At 46.0% G+C, this 20,772-nt stretch overlaps 1 protein-coding gene across 5 annotated transcripts in view; it reads right to left on the bottom strand.

Annotated features, from left to right (window-relative positions):
- The window catches only part of FLNB (filamin B), a 48,763-nt gene extending 42,159 nt beyond the window's left edge, over nucleotides 1–6,604 (bottom strand). For all 5 annotated transcript variants that reach the window (XM_026857268.1, XM_026857267.1, XM_026857265.1 and 2 more), the window contains exons 1-5: nucleotides 6,357–6,604; nucleotides 5,271–5,368; nucleotides 4,239–4,386; nucleotides 1,036–1,154; nucleotides 204–281 (exon numbers count right to left, since the gene is read on the bottom strand). In XM_026857268.1, the coding sequence (XP_026713069.1) occupies nucleotides 204–281; nucleotides 1,036–1,154; nucleotides 4,239–4,386; nucleotides 5,271–5,368; nucleotides 6,357–6,525 (612 nt within the window). In that variant the 5' untranslated portion in view covers nucleotides 6,526–6,604. The remainder of the gene's footprint in view (nucleotides 1–203; nucleotides 282–1,035; nucleotides 1,155–4,238; nucleotides 4,387–5,270; nucleotides 5,369–6,356) is intronic.
- Between the last annotated feature and the right edge of the window lie 14,168 nt (nucleotides 6,605–20,772).

Genomic DNA, 20,772 nt, shown 5'->3' on the forward strand with positions numbered 1-20,772 from the left:
GCCCCCCCCCCCTTCCCCCTTGAGAAGGGAGCAGCCCAGTACCCCAGATGGAGAATTAAGGCCACACCAGGTTGCCTGTCCTTCAGGATGCGCAGAGTGGCTATTACATGGTCTGTAAACAGGCAGCCCTCAGAGGCTCAACTTAACAACCAGCAGACCAGTGCGTTTAACAAGAGAATACCGGTTACTGACACACAACGTACCTTGTGAGGTCCAGTAACCCTTGGCACATACTGAACTGAATAGGTCTTGTTTTTGTCACTGGATGGCGTTATCTTTGCCTGGGAGAGAAAACACATCCAAAGTTGAGCTGTGCCTACGCACACCTGCCTAAGACTTTTCTGGGTAGCGCTTGATACTGCAAGCTATTTCCAGAGTCAGCAATGCCAGAGACACATTGCTGTGGGAGAAGGGGTCCTTGCTACCCTCTCTTCTCATATGGAAAAATCCCCATCGGCTTTGTCTTTCCATGAGACGAAGCAAGCTACCTTCTCCCCACCCAAACCCTTTCCCTTGCTGTTAATTGCTCTACTAAGCCAGGCCAAAACTGAGGAGACATGAAGTCCAATGTACAGCTGTATTTTTCTGGAATGTTGTAACATGATCAAGTGGAGCACTTGGATGAGAAGTTTCTATAAACATTAAAACCAGCATTTTAACTCAAAATGATTCATGGCATCTAAATAGCTGCTTTAGCCATTCCTGCAGAATGAGTAAGGGCAGACAGTGATTTAGTGATGTGTGTTATCTAAAAGCATGTCAGAATGTACTTGGCCAGTCAAGCTAAAGCACTGTAACTACTGGACATCAGAACTGTGTTGCTTAGTTGCAGATAGTGACTTTTTTTCAAGTTCATCCAGTAAGGCAATTATGAGAAAAAGCTTGAGGCTTGCACTTTTGACAGATGGTATTTTGCAACTTCTTTTTAGATTATTTATCTGTTAAGACCTCACTTGTGAAAGATGAGGGTTACTGCAAAAACTTCAGTTTACAGACCAGCTTTACTTTTCCACACAATATATTTGACAGACATACCTCCTCCCTGTTTCCTTCTGGATCCTCTATGAAGACCATGAGGTCTCCCTGCCCAGCACTGATGGTGTCTACTGTGAAGATGGCAGGCTGCTTCACCATGTTCCCATGAGGCTCAACCCCTGTGAGGCAGAGCAGCACATCAGCTGTTGCTACAAACCCAAAAAGGTAGTTTGGAGGCTACCTGTAAGTTGTCCAAGCCATTCTCCCACACAGGCCCCCAGCACCAGCTTCTCCAGGCCACTGCATGACACCTCTTCACCAGCTGCCCAGAGCACCATGCTCACAATAACCCCTACTCTTAGAATACAACCATTTTTAAAAATTGGTTGAATCATGGCACTCAACTCATCTCAGGCTCTCTGGCTGAGTCAGGAACCCAGCTGGCATTTGACTTCGGGCGAAAGCCACTGTTCGCCCCCACAGCCGGCGAGCGCCCCGCCGATGCTGGCAGCGAGCAGGGCATGTGCATCAGTTGCTCTTCAGGAGCTGCTCTGCTTCACACAGCTAAATGCTGCAATCATGCAGGAAGGGCAACCAGGGAGGCAGGAGAGAAATCCTGGGGAAGCCTTTTGGTAAAGGCATTACCCTAGAGCCAAGGGTGAAAGACTTATTTAAGAAACACGGTTCTTACCTAAACTGTCCCATTTTACTCCATTTTCAGAACTCTCAGCTGTACAGACACTGCTCAAATTTATTATTCTCTGAAAGCTGCTCAAACTGCTTTGCCAGAGCAAACACTGTACAAATGGCATGCAGGAACCTCTTTAAACCATGAAAATCCTACAATTCAGTGCCACTTCCACTTAACTTTTAATCAGTTTCCTTATTCCTCAGCACAGGGCCTGCTACAGCACGCATTTACCAGCACGGTTTCACCATCTCCCTGCATGTAGCCCCAGGTCATGACACCTGTCATGGTGGTGTCAGACTGAGTGGGTGGAAGAACTTCCCAAAGTTGCTGGTTCCAGACTAGCCCAAACATATATACCCTTCCGTCCAAGGGAATTACTCCTCAGCTTATTCATAAAACCGTGGGCACTACTGCTCCATAGCACAATTAGTGGAAAGTGCATCGTCTGATAGATTATAAAGGAAGTGGTTGTGAACAACAGAATTCCTGAACTTGTTTATCTTCAGAAAACAATAACTTGAGAGCAATGCAAGGAAGATCTTGTTTTTACTAGGAAATCTGAGCATTCTGATAAGGTGTTAACAATTGACATATTCATTCTTTCAAACTAAGCCTCAGATTATCCTCTGTGGTTTAAACAGCTATACATTTGTTCCATGGATCTTCAGTCCACCACACAAGAATTAGGATTTGGTATTTGAGTTCAGATTCCCTTCTTCTGCAAGTACAATGAGAAGGACTGCTTATCCTCAGAAGCCAGCCTCAGCCAGGACAGCATTAGTCACAGCACTTTCTCACATTTCATCTTCTAGATTTTACTCTCTTATCAGAGATCTGCTTTGGCTGGTTAAACAAGAACTCATTGTATATCACTGATGATCTCCATGATTCTGTACAGCACCTCTGCAGGCTCATTTCACACCAGGTCTACACACAGCTGCCCCTGAAGCAAAACCCACAGTGTCCACTGTGGTGTACTACAACTAAGACTCACATTGGGAAAAAAAAAAAAAAAAAAAAAAAAAAAAAAAAAAAAAAAAAAAAGCTAAGACTGACCCACTTCACACCTGACAGTCACCTTTTTTTTGGAAGCATAAAGACCTGTTACTCATTTGTCCAAAAGACCCTACCCAGTTTCATAGTCAGTCCCTTGCTGCTGAAGTCACCTTTTAGTTCTGACATATATCAGCAGTCAGAATTGTCAATTATATTTAGTGTCTCTGTTTTGGCAATTAACTTCAGGAAAACATCAATCTTTCAAGAAGAGCTGCTCACCCTTTATAATTTCCATACAATGACTCCAGAGCACTGTACACATGAAAGCAGACAATAAAATAATTCCAGTTTTTGAAAGAATAAGAACATGACTAAAGCCAGATTTGACAGACTGAGGCAGGTTGATCAGTCATTTAGACAGTAAGTGGTGTGTAGTCTATACATCTGGGGTCTGACAAGTATGTCTACGTATCATGGCTTGCTGTGGAAGGCTTCAACACAGGACACAAATCCCAAGAAGGGTAAGTGCTAAACCCACTTCCAACTATAATGACTGCTCTTCAGTGCACAGATAGTGTCCACGTCCATTCATTCCACTAGTTAGGTTTCACTGGAAAATCAAGTTAGGAAAAAAAAAAGTGCACAACAGAAAAATAATAAGTAAAGTTTTGTTTCTTTCCATATCACTCTTGTACACCCACCAATTCTAAAAATCTTGAAGGACCAACAGCAGCCCCCAGATCAAAAAAAAAAAAAAAAAAAAAAAAAAAAAAAAAGGAATGGAGAACAAAGTGTAATGCTTAAGTGATATATTCCTACATCCCAAGCATATTAAAAGTAAAAATCTGTTATTCGTTTAGTTGTGACAATTCCAATCCAGAATAGAACCACATCAGAAGTTACAGGAAATTATCCATTTAAAAGGTAAGTTAAAAAAAAGAATGCCTATGTAGATCTACAGTGGCATAAACATCTATCCAATTATCAAACACAGCCTTTACAGCAAAGGCTTGGCACTATTTAGCGTTTGAAGGGTTACCAACCCACCTCTGTGCATGTGCAAACAAAGTATTCACACCTACTGATCAATTCAAATAATTTATTTAGAATTAACAAACCCTAATACACATATGCCATCAAGCCTGGGAAACTGGAGACTGCCTCTACAGAGAGCCTGCTCAGAGACAGATGTAAAGAGATTTTTCCTCTTTAGAAGGGCTTTATAATGAGAAGTATTCACTGCTAGATCAACGACCATCAGCAGCAATACTGCTAGTTTAAATTTCACACCAAGGTTGTTTGAGCCCCATATCATGCTACTTCTTCCAGCTGTGGACTGCAAGGCTGGCAGCTTGCAGAACAGGTTCAGAGACTTTGGGGAATTTACATGTTAGAACTAGGAGTGTCTTCTGGACTATATCCATGTATTTCTGAAACTAGGCACCACACCAAGAGTACACAAGTGAAACTTTGAAGTCAGTTACAGTAGGTCTGGAGTTCAACACAAGCAAAAAACCCCACCCAGCTTTCTGAAGAGTTAAATACTTGGTGCAGCTTAAGCTCACCAAGTCCTTACCTTTGCCATAAGCCCTTGCTTTCTTTGGATTCAGTTTGGGTTTTAAAGGAGCTCCCGGTTTCAGCTTGGCTTTGGGGAACTGGGACAGGTAAGTCATTACAGAGTGCTCATCCACATCAGGGTGGATAATTTCTTCAGGGGTAATAACCTGAAAGACAGCACAATTAAATATATTGTACCAGTCCTTGGTTACTGCATGTCAACACAGAAACAAAGCTATGAGACAGAGTCTTACATTTCAAAACTCCCACATGCTAATGTGATTTCTTACATTTATTTTCCCTTTGATACACACAACACCATTTATTATCTCATGGCAAGAAAAATCAAGAAGCTCATTGTGGTCCCAGTGTGGTTTGCGGGTTTTTTGTGATTTGATTATTAAGGGTTCTCAGGAGACTGTGACAAATTAAACAGTAGAAAGGCACAATGGTAGCTATGTTCCCCTCAAAAAGCAATATGAGGATAACTGAAACTGAAAGACTTAGCAATTCATAATCCTGTGTGCTACAGCTCTGAACTGCAGCACTTGCAAAGTGAAACTTGTGATCAGTCTCCTCTCCTGCTCCCACAATACAAGCTACTGCAACAACTTTGGAGACTTCAGTAATTCTGTCCAGCTTCATCATCATGAAATCAATCTGGTTTGCAAATACAGTGTTCTCTATCTGAAAGTCATCTTTGCAGGTGAGTTCCTAAATCAGTGAGTTTTTCCTCTGTGGAATTCAATGCAGTAAAACAAACTCACTCCATGGACTAACAAAGCAGGCACCACTACAGGAGCACTTTTTCTCCTACCCCACCTACACACTGTCTTCAGCAGAGACACCTACACAAAATCTCACAACCGGAGTTCTGATATGTAATAGTTCATTTCATTACAATTTTCCTTTTCTCAGGCAATTTCATGAGTAAACTATAACTTTTGAAGCATCCAAGCAAATTCACCTGCTTTACTCAATCTGAATTCAAGCTGGTTGCAAGTACAAAGCTAAGCGCTGCGCTCCCCGCAGGCAGCCTGCACAGCCTCACCTGCGGCACACCCAGCCAGTCGTCCGCCTGCTGCATGGCTTCCCGAGCATTGTCAACGGGTTTCTTTGGGTCCCAGGTCTCCCAGTCAGGGCACAGGCCTGCAAGGACGTTTCAGTTGTTAGGTGTTATCTGCAAAGGAGCTTCCCCAGCCAAAGAAACCAAGTAAAAAACTCCACAGCCACTTGTGTTATGCTTTCATACAGAAAGACATTCAGAGCTTTGTAGAAGTAATCAAAACAAGATGAGTGTGTGCTGCTCACTGAAATGCTTCTGAGACAACCACCAGCATCTCCACGGGCCTTTATGGCACAGACAGTAACAGCCATTTCAGAGAGACTCCCCACCCACCTTGCCTGTCAATAAAAAAGATGGATAGCTTTCCAGTTAGACATGCAACTGTACTGCTTTAAATTTAAGCTGGGCAAGACACCCTCCAAATTCAGCATGAATCCATCTAGCCATCCTTTATGTTTCACTGGCTCTCCTACAGCAAATTTGGAAAAAAAAAATTCAGCTGCTTGCCATAGCATCCCAGACTACATTAGATGAACACTAGCAATCACACTAGCAAGGCTGTTTTACAAGACAGTGAGGAAACTATGCTTTTTTCACACTTCATCACATTACTTGCTTTAAGTAGCACAGCCTCAGCTTGCTAAACACCGAAGTTTCAGGTGAAGTGCAGCTTCTGGCTGCTCTGTGCTCTCTCTCCAATCCTATTTCAGAACACATGAAGCCTCCTGCTGCGCCCTGAAGTTGAAAGGTTGTTGGCACTCGCTGTGGGAACAAGTCTTGCTTGCATTTAGGAGCCAGCATTTGCGCCTTTGTCCCTTGCATCCCATACAAAGCTTAGACGTGGCGCCTCCAATAATGCAATCACAAATCCTGCTTTAGGCCAGTATTTCTCTTGGCCAAGTCATTTACAACTTGCTGTTTCCCACAGCTGGCCTCTTCGGACTCAGGTTTTCTTGACAGCCTCATTCCCATCTCCAGCTCAGCAGTGAAAACCTGCTCCCATAGGAGCAGCAGAGCAGCCACAAGGACAGCAAGCAAGGAAAACACTGATCATCAGAGCAAAGAACTTACCTGGAGCACAGCTGTCAACAAGAGCCCCCAGCGCTTTGCCATCCTGCCAGTTTTGATTGAAGTTTGTGATCGGCAAGTAAGGAATTTTGTTCTGGATCCAGCCCAGCAGCCTCTGCTTAGGGGTCTGCTTCTTTGCATCATCATCACCTTCATCCTCCCACACTGGCATGGAAATGGAGTAGTGGAGGATAAGGGTCCATATCAGGCCAAGGATCAACTTCAAGTTTCCATCAACTATGGCTTTACTATCTGGAAGACAAAAGACATACAACTGATTATTTCCCACCCTAAAGGAAAGAGGCATGTTTTTAAAATACAGTGCCTGCCCTCATGCCCAGGTAACCAAGGACAAGAGAAGCAACCCAGGTCACTGCAGGCAGTTCTTAGGCAGAGACACCATTCTTCATGCCCGGCATTAGACAGGAGGAAATAAAAGAATCCAAGGACTCAGTGCTCTCCAACGGTGCTGTGACTTGCCCTTGAAGTTTTACAGTGTTAAGCTTAGGAGAACTGGCAGTTTAAGATCTCTGCTATTGTGCATTTGGATGATAAGGGCCACCTAGGATTTTAAATGGCATTTGTATCTCATGGAAGAGGTCAAACAGCACCTGATGGAGTTCACAAGAACAGCATCCCAACAGGGGTTAAATACCCTAGGGCACACCTAAAAACACCATTTAGGAAACTGCATTTATATACAGTAACATGCCTTCATACACAGCGTATTTAATAATTTGCATTAAAAATGGCAGCAAAAAAACATACTATATGATGAAGTCCAGCAAAGCCAGAGTATGAAATGAGAACAACATCCTGATACATCACAACCTGGGTACAAATGACAAAGCGGGGAGTGAAGGTCCACTGGGCATCTTTTGCACCAACACACTCCTGCCTGCACAAGAAGTCATCTCCTCAAGCTACAAATTCAGACTTAAAAGAAAAGGAAAAGCCAGCTCTGGCTTTTCAATGTCATGCTCTAGCTTAGTGAATGTTTATCACGGTGGCCATGCCGCAGCTCTACTTTAAGACACACCATGCAGTTAAGTTTAAGGCTGCTAGGTATCTGCATCAGTTTGGCCTTATGAAGAGACCTCTACAGTTTTGTGAATACTCTCACAATTTACTTCGATTTTAGTGAGTCACAGGTTGGATGAACTCCCTCCGAGCTTGTAGCTGCTACTCAGGTCATATTATGCTTTTAACAGCTCCAGTTTGTCCAAGCTCACCCAAACCAGCAATGCTGCAGGATGCCCTCCACCTGACTGATCCTTTCATTCACAGCAGCATGTTACAGCAAAGCATTTTCTGTTCTTTCCTCCATTTGAGTGCAAACTGTTACACAAATTCCTTTCTAGTCAACAGAAATTGCAAGTGACCTGGGAGCTTTTGTCTGCTCTCTAGCTCCCAGAGCAGATGGTGGAGTAAAGACAACTACAGCAGTACAAACTCACTTTCACAGCCCCGGAATAATTTTACAGGGATCTCACTGAGTCCTACCTAGCAAAGGAGAAGCGTTCAGTTCTCCAGTTCAAATTCAGAGTGTTAACACGTAGAGTCATCCAAGCCATGCCCAACATCCACTAGGCATGCCTTCCTTGCTCCTCTTCAGCTACAGAGACTGCAGCGGCAACCCAATACCATCTTACCAATACAAAAAGAACGCCTTTCAAAACAAGTGATTATACAGAACAGCGACCAAGAAAAGTGAGCACCAGGGTGTTCCCTTTAACCCAATGCTCAGGCAAAGTGGTTAATATTTACATGGTTTCACAATAGGGTGGTATGTCCTGAACAGATAACACTGTAACTTCAGACCCTGAGTGGCATTTGGCTTTCTGGACAGTTAATGTCTGGTTTCTACTCAGATTTTATTTGTATTGGATTATTTTAATATCAGTTTTGACTAATCTTACAGGATTATGATAAATGTCTGCCACTTGACTGCTCACTACTGATGTCACTTCCAGTCTGAGATATACAATAAATAGCTATGAGGTGATTAAGCCCCACTGGGTTTTAATTACAGGTTCCAAGGTAAAAGTCTGCATCACATAAGCAGTGTGTCTCCTAGCGACAACTAAACAATCCCTGCTGTTACTCATTTCCCCCCCTCTTTCCAGTTCAGCTGCAAACTGGTCAGTGGAGAGAAGATGCTCCCTTACAACCTATTAGGGTTTTCTTGAAAGAAATCATATCAGAGCAGAAGGAAGAGATGCATTTTACATGAAAGAGACCCAAAGCCCTGCTGGCAGGCTCATTACAGTGCCTGAGCTCCGCAAACTGGAATGAAGATTTACAGTGTGAAAGACCCAGACCATCAGTGCAAGCCCCCAGTGCCTGCCCACTCCCCATGGCTCCAGCACCTCTATCATGTGCCCCATAGCAGAACCACCCAGTCGCACCATGGCGCTGGAGCACATTGCTGGCCATCGTATCCCTGCACCAGAAATGCCTCCAAGCTTCAGTTTCAGATTTATACTGACATCGGCATTTTTGCTAGAGTGAACACAGTGATGATTTAGTACACTACAAGTAAGCTCACTTTAGAAAGCCATCCAGCATTCCCAGGGAGGAAAGGCAGTGGGACAGCATCACCTTGAGCACAGTGCTCCAACATGTTAGTCGAGATATAGCCCATTTCATATTTACAATAGATAAATAATGTCTGTATGTAGCTGTGCTGCAGTTACTGCAGCAACCGGCCACATACTCAGAACTTCCTCCAAGCACCCCATCGACATCCCTGGGGCATGGCTGCAGTGGTCCTTGACCTGGGGAAAAAGACAGCTTCACATCAAAGGCAAGAATATGCCGTCTCATGAGCCTTGTCTAGAGAGGCCGGGCATGGGGCCGCTGCCCCAGTGACAGGAAAAGGTCACCACAGGAACAGGATGGCTCTTCCTCCCCAGGGCTGGTGCCATCCCCACGACTGCACTTCGTTAGCGAAGTCAGCAAGCTCGTACAGCCTCACAGCTTCCTGACAGGCATAGGGATCTCATGACGCAGTTTTTTCCAAGCCTGCTTGTAGGAGGGTTTGTCTGCTTTCATTTGGGGTGGGGAAGAGGGAGGTAGAAGAACTCCTGGGCAGGACAGGAGACCTTATCAGCACCCAGCAGAGCCACCCACATGCCCTTCCCACATGCACCCCACTCCCAGCTACAGGAATCCCACCAGCAGCTCAGCCCTGGCTCACAATCTCTATCACAATATAAAAGGACCCTCCACGTTCAAGAAGAGATGAGAGTCCAGGCCAAAGCAGGCTCGGTTTCCAAGCGCCAGTGTAAGACTCAGCTCCATGTGAGCATTCAGACACTCCAGAAAAGCCTCTGCTTTAGTGCTGCCTTTTTAATTAACTGCATAAAAACACTCAGTGTGTTCTCCTTGAGGTCTCTCAGGCATTGAGATGCAAGCAGCAAGACAAGCAACAGGTCCTGTACAAGGCACGCAGAGCTGGCCCAGAGAACCCTGAAACCCTCTTAGTACAACCAAGTGCACAGACATCCCCCCCAGCTCCAAGTGCACACTGCCAATGTAATACTGCCAAGGTTTAGGGACAGTGAAAAAAAGATGTGTTTCCAATGACATTTAAGCACCAACAATCGTTACTGCAGGCACTATCATGTACCACAGCTCAGACAGCTTTCCACTGGATTTCTCCCTTTCCCTGGTCTGCTTCAAGACACATTTTCTGGCCACCCCAGGCTGGGAAACATTATACGAACAGCAGATCTTGTAACATTGCTTTCTTACTATGAACATTACTTGTAGGCATAGTTATTACTCACACAGTCTATGCTCTGAAGCTTTGCAGATCCTTTCAAGCTACATGATTCAATTACTCCTCTAGAGCTTATAGTAAATGTACAGCATAGAGACACACACTTGTGGTCGGGGCTTCAGAACCACAGTGCAAGGGTCTGGCCCCTCAAGGATGTGCCTCCACCACCAGCAGCGTGAGCATTTGGCTTTCAGTTTTGATGAATTAGGTAGATGGGAACAAATTGCCTGCTTTCAGCTGAAACGGAGAGTGTGTTTACTCCATGGCACTAGGCAAGTTTCCGCAGATTAAAGGAGCCCTCTCCACACAGGCGACAGGCGACAGTCCCCTCCTTCCCACAGCTTGGAGGAAGCGAGCTGTGGCATCTCATCCGTCAAGATAATTCAGCAGGGCTGAAACAAATTATTTACAGCACCATTGTAGACAGCTTTAATATAACTTTTTTTGGAGAAAGCTTGGTCATCTGCATAATTTCCTTTATTCATGTTACAATGCCTGTGTTAACACCTGCAAATGTGCTTACACATAAGCCAGAGCACACTCGTTCACTGTTTTGTTGTAACTGGTAGAAGTGTGCTTTGGAGATCAAAGTTCCTGCACAGCTGAGTCACGCCACCACACCAGTAGCAGAGCAGGATACCTTCTGACAGCCATTTGACTTCTACTTTCAAAGGACACATTTTTATGGGGAGCCCAGGCGTGAAGCAGGAATCCATGGCTGGAGTGCCACAGGACCTCTCACCTGCCCCACACCAGTGTTTAGGAGGACGACTTCAGCTCAGCTGGAAACACAGGCAACCAACTTCAGAAGCACCATCTAGAACAGCCAAAGGGTGAGGGGTTTGGGGGTTTTTTTTCCCCACCCTCATTAAAACTCAAGAGGTTTTCGGTTGTTAAATGCAAGTCCTACTGATACTCAGTCGCAGACTCCAAATCTGTGAATGCTGTTAGATTACCACTTTTAGTCAGTCTGCAAATGGTCCAGAACCAGAAAGAAGTAGAAACACTCAAGTTTGGTGTTAACAGGAACCTTCATTCCCACGTACACACTGCTCAATGTGTATTTTAACTTCAGTTACTCCACTGTAACTTGCTTTCCTCCTTTAAAAGTACCAATGGCAATTCAACGTAGATAAAATAGCAACGTCCGTGAAGCAAGATGCAGTCCTCACTCAGCTGCACTGCAGTCAGCCTGCCGCCGAGAGGTCCTGGCATCAGGATGCAGCTCGACAGGACCCGCACGCTGACTGCTGGGAAAAACCTGCCAACAAGACTTAAGCTGTTCTGCAGAATCAACACTAGCATTGAACAAGCGATCACTCCCTCTTCTGTAAAATAGAAAAAAAGCGCGCCTATATATAGCCTACAACATTAAGTTTTATGTAGGAGTATCCTGCTTCTTAGTTATTAGGATTTAAGTGGCTGCTTGGTAGGGTGAAGAGGAAAACAGACTGAACCAGAGCTCATTTGCTTCCCCCATCACACCTCTGAGTCTAGATTATAATTCTTACCCTTTTATTATCCTATTAACTAAGTGGCAACCAGCCCAAAAAATGGATTATGGCAATTCCATAGCCCAGCAGTACACACCACCAGTCTCAGGCTTGAAAAGAAACCAAGTTTTAACTGCTCAAGCTGATTTATAACTGTTGCTCTATACTAAATATTAATATGATATGTTACACTTGGACTGTTAATATCACACTCCTCAAAGCACAAAGATAGACCTTACAGTGCCTAGCCTTTAGGCTGCAGTGTGACTAGCCTGAGCCAGCAATGCGACCATCTCAAGACAAACGTGTCATTTTTACAGCTTGGGCCACAAAAAACTTCCCAACCCAAACTACTGAGTGGAAAACTGCCAATGCTGCAGAGCTTGGTCCTCTGTATTTGTGCTTGCAGCTGCCCCACGGGCAAGTGCCAGAACTGAAACCTGGCATTGATTTGAAGCTTGACAATTCATCTACTCCAGAAGAGATCCCTAAACTCTGCTTGGAGTGTTGTGCCATAGCCAACAGCAATGTAAGAACTCACTTGACTATGGGTCTTTCAATAGAGCTGTCTTGGTGCCTATGACTAAGTAAATTCAGCATCTTTTGCCTTAAATCTAGCACCTAGGGCACATTACAATTTAGCTTTAGGCATCTTCAGAGCTGTAAGAATATTTATTAGACTTACAATCCATCATCACTTGATTTCAAGAGCTGGCGCTGCAAAAGAAATCCCTGTGACCTCATGCATCTTTTAGAACTGCTTCACTTGTCCTTCTTGGGCTTCTTCCCAGCCCAGTGTACACCCTTTATTTCAGTCAGCTCTATACTGGAAAAAGCACTGTTTCCAAAGGGGGAAAAAAAAAAAAAAAAAAAATCAAAATAAGATCTTGCAGACTGAGTGTTGGGAGGCCTGTCATTTCTCTGCTCAAAAGGGCTTCCAAGTTGCAACATGGAAAATTCCAAGCAGATTTTTGGGAAAAAGGGAAAAAGTCTTCTCCGTGAGGGCTGTCACATACAGGAACAGAAGCCCAAGAAAGCCCATGAGGTCTCCATCCTCTGAGATAGTCAAATTTAACTGGATAGACCCTTGAGTAACCCAATCAAGTTGGGTCTGCTCTGAGTACATGGATTGAACTAAATGACCTTCATTAGGTCTCTGCAAAACTAAACTGTTCTACAATTTTTAAAAAATGCACTGTTATAAACATCTTTGGGACTGGTACCTTTTGCTTATGTGCAAGCCTGCTTTACATTCAGATTAAGTACAGTTATTACCCAAACTGTGGCAATGCTCTCTGAACTCTGCCCTACAGCAGAGCTGCAAGTCATTTTCTGTTGGACAATTAGTGGAAACAAGATAAGCTACAGCAGCAGACAGCTTCCTTACTAAATCGAGCTAGCAATACAGACTGTGCAGTCTTGTGAAACGAATGAAGGGCTGAAAAAGCAACTTTTGAGTAGTGAATTTATTGTTTAAAAAGTTCCTTGGCTGAGGCTACAGTCAACACAGGCTGTTCATGGTCTGAACAGAGTCATCTCAGAAGTTTTGATTTTCACATGTGGAAGTTCTGTCACAACCAGCACTGATCTCTCCATCCAGCTTTTCTGAAAAGTGGTCACCCTCTCTAATCTTGACATCTTCCCCATTTACAATTTTGTTTTATGCATTGTATGGAGAAAGAACCCAAAATGTGTGGTCCTTAATACAAAAGAGCTGTCTCAACAGCCCTTACTCCCTATTTCCAGACACAGAAGGAACTTTGCATAACACACAAAGGTCATCTCAGTTATGGATCATTTACGTAGAGACTGTAGGAATTTTAAACCTTGAAGTCTGAGTACTTTCCCTCCTCTAATTATTCTCACCTATTGTTAAAAAGTTATAGTAATTGGGGAACAGCAAAATTAAGCATTCATTAGGGCTTGATCTTCTGCAACAGTGAAAACTCCACATTGAACTGAGCTCTTCCAAAGCTCTGCTCCGCACTGCACGCGTGCCAAACAGAAGTACGCAGATGAGATGGAGCTGAGCAAGCTAGGGACATTCTTTGCTGAAGCATACAGTATGCGTTCACAGGCTTACTGTGCCTGCTAAAGACATTAGCAACATCCGCTGTAAGGGTAATATGTCTTTAAATCAATTACAGGGGTTCCTCTGTGCTCTGAGAGCATACTGCAACTATTTCCCCCAGTGACCCTTAAGGCCAGGTCCACCTCAGAGGTTCCTGGGGCTGGGCGCACCGCTCGCTGCCGGCGGCGTGCAGCTGGCACACCCCGGGAGAGCGCAGGCTGTGCCCGTCACGCAGGGCGGGTACCGGGGCGGTGGAACGCAGCCACCATCGTGGATTCCTAGCTGTGACCCACTAGCCTCTAATGGCACCGTGCTCTGGCCCCATTGCACCTCTGCTTCTCAGCAGCGTTTGCAGTCAGTGTTGTGACCCGAGGGGAGCCGTTCCTCAGCACCCAGCTTAGCCAAATACCAGCCGGCTTTCCGGTCACTGGCTCCCAGCTGAGCTCCTGCACCCTGCCAAGGCACAGCCAGTGGTCAGCGTCACTATCGAGCCTCAGGGCATTTGTTACCTGAGGAAGTGTATCTTCAGGAAGTGTAAGTGATACACCATGTACACAGCAGATCCACTAAGCTTTTTACAAGGTGAGTTTTTCAGAGGAGGAATGCCATTTCCCTGGAGGGTTGTAAGAACAGTAACTGAGTGCTGATCTTGGTACAGACAGGAGGATGGAAAAAAAAGAAGCTGTTTGTTTAGTTTTGGGTTTTTTCCCCACAAGGGGACAGAAACCATTTTCCCCTATGCTATCAGGGTGTCTGGTTATTAAAAAAAAGTAAGATTCCTTTATAAGACTCATTTTGGTATTTGAGATTAAACAATACAATTCAGAGGTTTTCAATAGTTTTTACTTTAACTGGATTTGAAACCATTCAGATCAGTCAGAGAATTTCAGGCCACTATTGCATCCATCAATCCATCACCCTGTACTGTCCACTGGTGCATTGGGCCTCTGGAAAGGATCTCCCATGAGAGAGAATAGGCAACTGTAAAAACAAGTTCAAATCCAGCCCTTTCAGTGTAGGTTTGGCAAAGAGAAAAAAAAACAAAACAGACTTTTAATTTCAAAAAGAATAAAAAGAATCAAACTAGGGGAGCTCACAGGAGTGAAATACAGATTAAAATAGCTCTGCCCAACATCTTAATGGGCACCCAGAGACCACTTACATCTCACATCCAGAGGAGAAAGGCATAGCATGAAGCAAGTTTAAGCTAGCCGTATAACAGCAACAGCAACCAACCCAGCTTCTCCAAGAGAAACTGAAAACGCCCAAGGGGGCTGGAAGAAGTCAAGAATTTCAAAATTAGGAATTGTTCGGGTGGGTGGGGAAAAAAGGCAAACTGCGGGTGGCTGATGATCAAATTCCTTAATGCTTTCAGTCTGAATACACCTAGGATTTTTGTTGCCTTAAGAGCCATATACCAAGTTATGGATATGAGAAGGTAAGTGTGTTGATCTTATGTTCAGGAAAAACCCCAGGCAGGAGGTGTTAGTGCACATCCGACTCTTGCTGTGAGTGCTCCTGGGAAGCATCTCCACCACGAGCACAGGGATGGCTCCACGCTGCCTGCACACTGCTGGAACAGGATTAGCAGCACGCAAGGATGCAACACAGAAGAGTAAGAGCTGCCGTTCACACCGGTTATTTCAGACTCAGTTGCTCACTGCCAAGCAGGTCCCCGCATGCAGCTGCAGGACAGCGGTGCAGATACCCAGCCAAGCTGCATACAGGAATGCTGTGTTAATAATTCAAGGTCTTTTTTTTGGGTGGTGGGTAGGAGGAGGAAAAAAAAAAAAAAAAAAAAAAGAGTCCAAATGTTCAGCCTTTGTACAGCAGCAAGTTTCCATGAGTGCTGCTTTGTTCACAGCCAGCGCGCCCCTCGCCAGCTCCGCGGGGCAGCCCGCCAGCATGCCACTGCCACGCTGACCCCAAAACCCCATCTCGGCCGAGCGCCCAGTGGCCATGGGGTGAGGGGTGCCATAACGCTCCCTGATCTCATAAACCCCCTGCGCCCCACCTGCGGCTCCCCGTGTCCCGCTGACGGGGAAGCGGGCCCTGGCCGCCGTCCCGAGCGCGCGGGCCTGCTGCGACAGGCCGCCGTCCATGACATCACTGCCAAACCCGCCCGACAATGGGCCCTGGGAGCGCGGCCCCCCTCGCGCCCAGCAAAGCGCATTCCCCGCTGCTGAGCTCATCCCACCGCCCCTCCGGTGCCGGGACACCGTGGCTCCGGTTGCCTCTGCTGGAGACGGCAGAAGCGGCCCACGCCGCTGCTGAACACAACGGTTCAAGTTCAGGACCCTCGACTGCAAAACGCTGCGTTTCAGGGGAGGAGCGAGCAGCAGGAGGGTGGCGGGGGCAGGAACAGGCTTGCAACCCCCCTTCGTGCCCCACCGTGCACAGAGCGCCCAGGTCCGCTCGGTTTGGTGTGACACCGCAGCCCCCCATCCCCCAGGACAGCATGGCTAGCAGCACCCCAAAGATCGGTTGCTTTGACCCCATGGGCAACAGGCAGCTTGGGAAAGCCCCCAGGCAGGGCCAGGCAGCGTGGGATCGGGCCGTGGGAAGGGATGCAGGATTGCACCCACACCGCTGCTCACCCCCACCGCCCCGGGGTCAAGCACCAGGAAGCCGTGGGGACAGGCCAACGCAAGCTGCCCGGGTACTGATGAGTCATTCGGGAATGACTTGTGAAGGAAAGTCCCTGCAGTGGGGAGTGAACACGCCGGAAAGGGGATTTCTGCTAAATGATGGAAGGAGGGGGGAAGAAAGGAATCCTCCTGCCTTCGCCACGCTCTGCTGATAAACGTTTGACTCAGCTTTTGAAACCAAGTGACACAACCTAAACTTCACCTCCCGCCTCTGGGCATGGGACAAGAGTGACAGGGGAATGATCCTGTGCCAGGTCTCTGCAGGGGTCAGTACATTTATTGCCACAGCAGTGCAGGGTTTCACCATCCCACCAGAGTGGGCTGCTACGCCTGAGTCAGCAACACCACTACCCAATTCACAGGAAACAAGTTCCACTAAGACACGAAAATTTTAGTCAAATGCAAAATTGTCTAACCTTAGCAAGAAATACTTGTCTAGGAGTCTAATAGGAGATTGTTATTTCATGCACACATGCAAACCAAAAAGCACCCCCTTGCAACACACAACGTGCTTACGCAACTAGAAAGCCAAGCCTTGATCAGCAAGGCTGAGCTGATAAACATGGCTGTAGAGTCAGATTTCTGCAAGTGTAACACAACAAATCTAAGAATTGTCTCTGAAGCATGTCTGCTGTAACCATGTCCGCAGGATTAAGGTAATCCTAAATCTCACCAGGTAACTGCAGGTTGTATCAAGGTTAAAAACCTGGCTAGTTCTTGCAAAAACCTTATGGGGCTGGCAAAGGCATTAGGTGACAAGTCATAAGTGCTGTGTTGCATCTTACGTTGATGAAGGAAGGTTACCAAGCTTCAGTGCAGGGGACCAACAGGGAGGTCCATCCTCTGGCACCAGCATGCACTGGAGATGGAAAAGGTGCAAAAGATGCAGCTGCAAAAAAAATGCCTTGGCAAGGCCAAAGAGCTACAAGTAATCCAGAGGTTTCCAGACGCCAGAGTGACCTCTGGATTACTGAAGAGTGTGTTTACTCACACTGTGGGTAGGTCAAGACAGTTGAAAGAAACAGCATGTAAAATCCTGCCGAGATAAATGAGCCCATTCAGATCAGGCTGTCTAACATCTTCTGTGCGGCAGACGCCAGGCACGAAAGCTGCAATGGATGGAGTTTCTGAAGCCAAAACCAACACATAGGAAATTATCAGAAGTGATTACTGTTTGGGGAAATCCTTGGCCACAACATACACCAAGATTCAATTTTTCCATCCGAAACCCAAATTGCTGTAGTGACTGCGATTCACTGTGCATAAGGCTGTTTGAAGGAAATCCCCATTCATACAGCCCTACATGGCTCAACCCATCTCCACCCCATGCTACAGCACCAAAGAGCTCAGGATTGGAGCATACTTTGTGGTCCAGGATTGCTGACACATCAGAAAATACTCTGCCAAGTTACTTGAGCTGTGCAAAAGATTTGTGGTTTGTCTCAATTTTGATAGTTTCTGATTCTAATCACCTAACAGCTCCACACAGGTTTGTTTTGAAGCATTTAAGCACAGATACCCTGCTACCAATGCTCTGTAGCCTTCCGTAGCTTAGTGACAAAGTTATTCCTGAATTTATCAGCAGGTCAGCTATCTCTGTCCTACCATTTCCCTGAGAAGCAATAGGAAATGTGATTAATGTCTAACATGGAATTGTACCTCCACTGCAGATAGGAACAGTCACTCTGAAAATCTCCCTCCAACATCTGAGCCGTTTCAACAATTTATTCTGACACTCAGACATAAGTATGCACTCTTAAACACACAGGACCAAAAGCAGCCCTATACAGTGTCCACCAGAACATGTCTTGCCACATCACTGCAGTTCAGTGCTGCTGTAATGCTGCAAACTGCCTGAAATCAGTTGTGGTCCCGACTCTGAGCTCCGGCCACAGCACTGCCACACGAGTGACCATCAGGAGGGGGATGACACATCTGCAGCAGCCTGCAGCTGTGCACCACCTGAGGATGCTTGGGGCAGCCACACAGTCACTACAAACACATGCACCCACTGCACATCCCAGCAGGCGCTGCTGCTTTTCCATGACCAATATGAAGATGTCTTAATGCTTTTGCGTGTAAGCCAGCTAGATGTTAATTTTTCATGAGCTTTCATGTACAGACACTTATTTTCCCCTCCACTGGAAACCATGACCATCCTTGTCCAAAAAGGAAGAAGGCCACTTTCTTCCTGGAACATCAATTCTTAAATAAAAAATATTCTGTGTTGTACAGCTGCTTCTTGAAGGAAGCAGCTTTCCTTTCTTTCTGAAGAAAGCAGTGAAGTTATTTGAACATATTTTTGTATATTTGTGCAACCCAGCAGCAAACACGCTTCCATCTGCACACAGCACAAGGCTCACCCCTGCACAGTCAAGATCTAAGCCCTGTGTGTTTAACATCCCACATAGGACAGCGTTGTGTTTATACATTTTCAGCTACAAGCTGCTAACATAAGGAATAGACGCTTGGCTTGAGGCCCAGGTAATTCATCTGACAGTGGCAGCAACTATCAGACAGACCTCTTTTGAGAAGAGCCTTCACCAACGGGAGCATGGTGGTGGATCTGCAGAGGCACAGTCTGCACGGGTGGTCTCGAGCACCTTAAAGAGGACCATATGGGATTAATGGTACAGCTTGAGCACATATTTGCCACAGCTGTGTGACGCACACTTGTGTGGACCACATACCTGCACCTCCCACCCAAACTCACTCGCTGCACAGTGAAGCTTTGCATCAATCACTTCAAGCAGCCTGATGGACCCCCCCAGCTCACACCAGCTGCCATGAGCTGGCTGGCCCCAGCCCCCAGAGCTGCACTCCCACACCATGGGTCCTGTGCGATGCTTGAGTTCTGCTCGGGGGCCATCCTCCCACTCTTCCTCTGGCAGGCTGCTTCTTGTAAGAGGTAAGAGATAACTCTTCTCAGTTGACACCATCAGCGTAATCCAACTTTGTCAGGAGCTCTTCAGACATAACAGGCTCTGGCTGCTAACAGCGTTTCCATGCTAGCCAGTGCTCAGAGGGATACCACCTTTCTCCCCTGGAGGCTGAACTTAAAGTCTTCAAACTAAAGGCTTTATACAAGTCTTTCCAAACTTCACAAGCTCGCAGCTCTCTCCCTAGTCTTCAGGGACAGCACTCCACCACACACAAGCTGACTGAGCAGGGTGCAGGCAATTACCCAAATCCTCACCAGCTAGAAAATCTCATTTTTAATCTGCAGTCTCACATTGTTCACATTTGCAAGTCTACTGTATTTTATAGAGGGGCAATTTTGCTAGAGCTGGAATAGTCGCAGCAACATTGCAAGCCACTCTGCTCTGCCTCATCTCCCACACACCCTCCAGTTACCTAACAGGTTATGTACAGCATTAGGCCATCTCAATTGTTATCGAGTCCTCCATCTCACCGTGAAAAACATTTAGTAACATGCTATTACCTCCATCCAGACTGAACAAAGTGCCACACGGCATTCATCCTACTCCTAGATGAAGACTGGGCTGCTCCTTTTAGCTTCTACATGTGAGCTTAAATACTTCTGCTGTCCAGGTACTGCTCCAGAAGCTTGAGCTACATTTCTTACAGGTAGAGTATGAAGTATTCTGTAGCTTGTTAAAGCCTATGTTTAAGTAATAATCCTGGTTAATTAAAATATTTAGGCTTCCTCTGCCTTAGGCAGTGTTTTCAACAAATAGCTGCAACACTTCATGTCAAGCAGTTCATTTTTCCTCCTTGCAATTAAAAACCTGTGAAAGGTACATAGTTTCCTTCAGTTATTTATATCAGAATAGGTATTGCTTTAGTTTTAAACACTGGACTCACAGCTAGACTACAAGAGCAGAGCTAATCTGAAGTAGATTTGTTGAAGTAGAGTTTTATGCCACTAACTTTAGGGGGCTTCCCTGGTTGAGGAAACCCCAGCCATCTCTGCTGTTTCCAGGGCCTGAACTAGCAGCTCCTCACTGGAGGCTGCTGTTCCCGGTGCTTTCATGGCAGAGCAAGCCGTCTCCGTGGGCTGACCCTCAGAGAATAGCTCCAACTGTTTCCTCCCAGAATGCAGTATACTGGGATATACTCGTGAGGATCCTGGTGGTGATACGGTTAATTCTCTGGGACAAGGTCTTTGCAATACCCTTGTCCAAGAGTCCCACAAGCTTCTATCTCTGTAACTGCAGATGCCCACAGGTCATTAGCCTACTCAGTAATGCTCCCTTAGCAGCCACCAGCCATCCGGTGGGACCGCACCAAGGGCAGGGCTGAGCCAGCTCTGCTTCACAGTGGCAGTGAGCTGAATGCAGTTAGTGCTTCTTCACTCATATTTGGAGGGAGAATCTGAACTACTGGAAGACTCTCTCAGGCTTTTGTAACTTTTCTGGATGCAAAAAATGTAACTGGCTACCTGTGAGCTGTGCCTGCTTCT

Source organism: Athene cunicularia (assembly GCF_003259725.1).
Source record: "Athene cunicularia isolate RWA chromosome 12 unlocalized genomic scaffold, athCun1 chr12_part1, whole genome shotgun sequence".
Classification (NCBI taxonomy): Eukaryota; Metazoa; Chordata; class Aves; order Strigiformes; family Strigidae; genus Athene; species Athene cunicularia.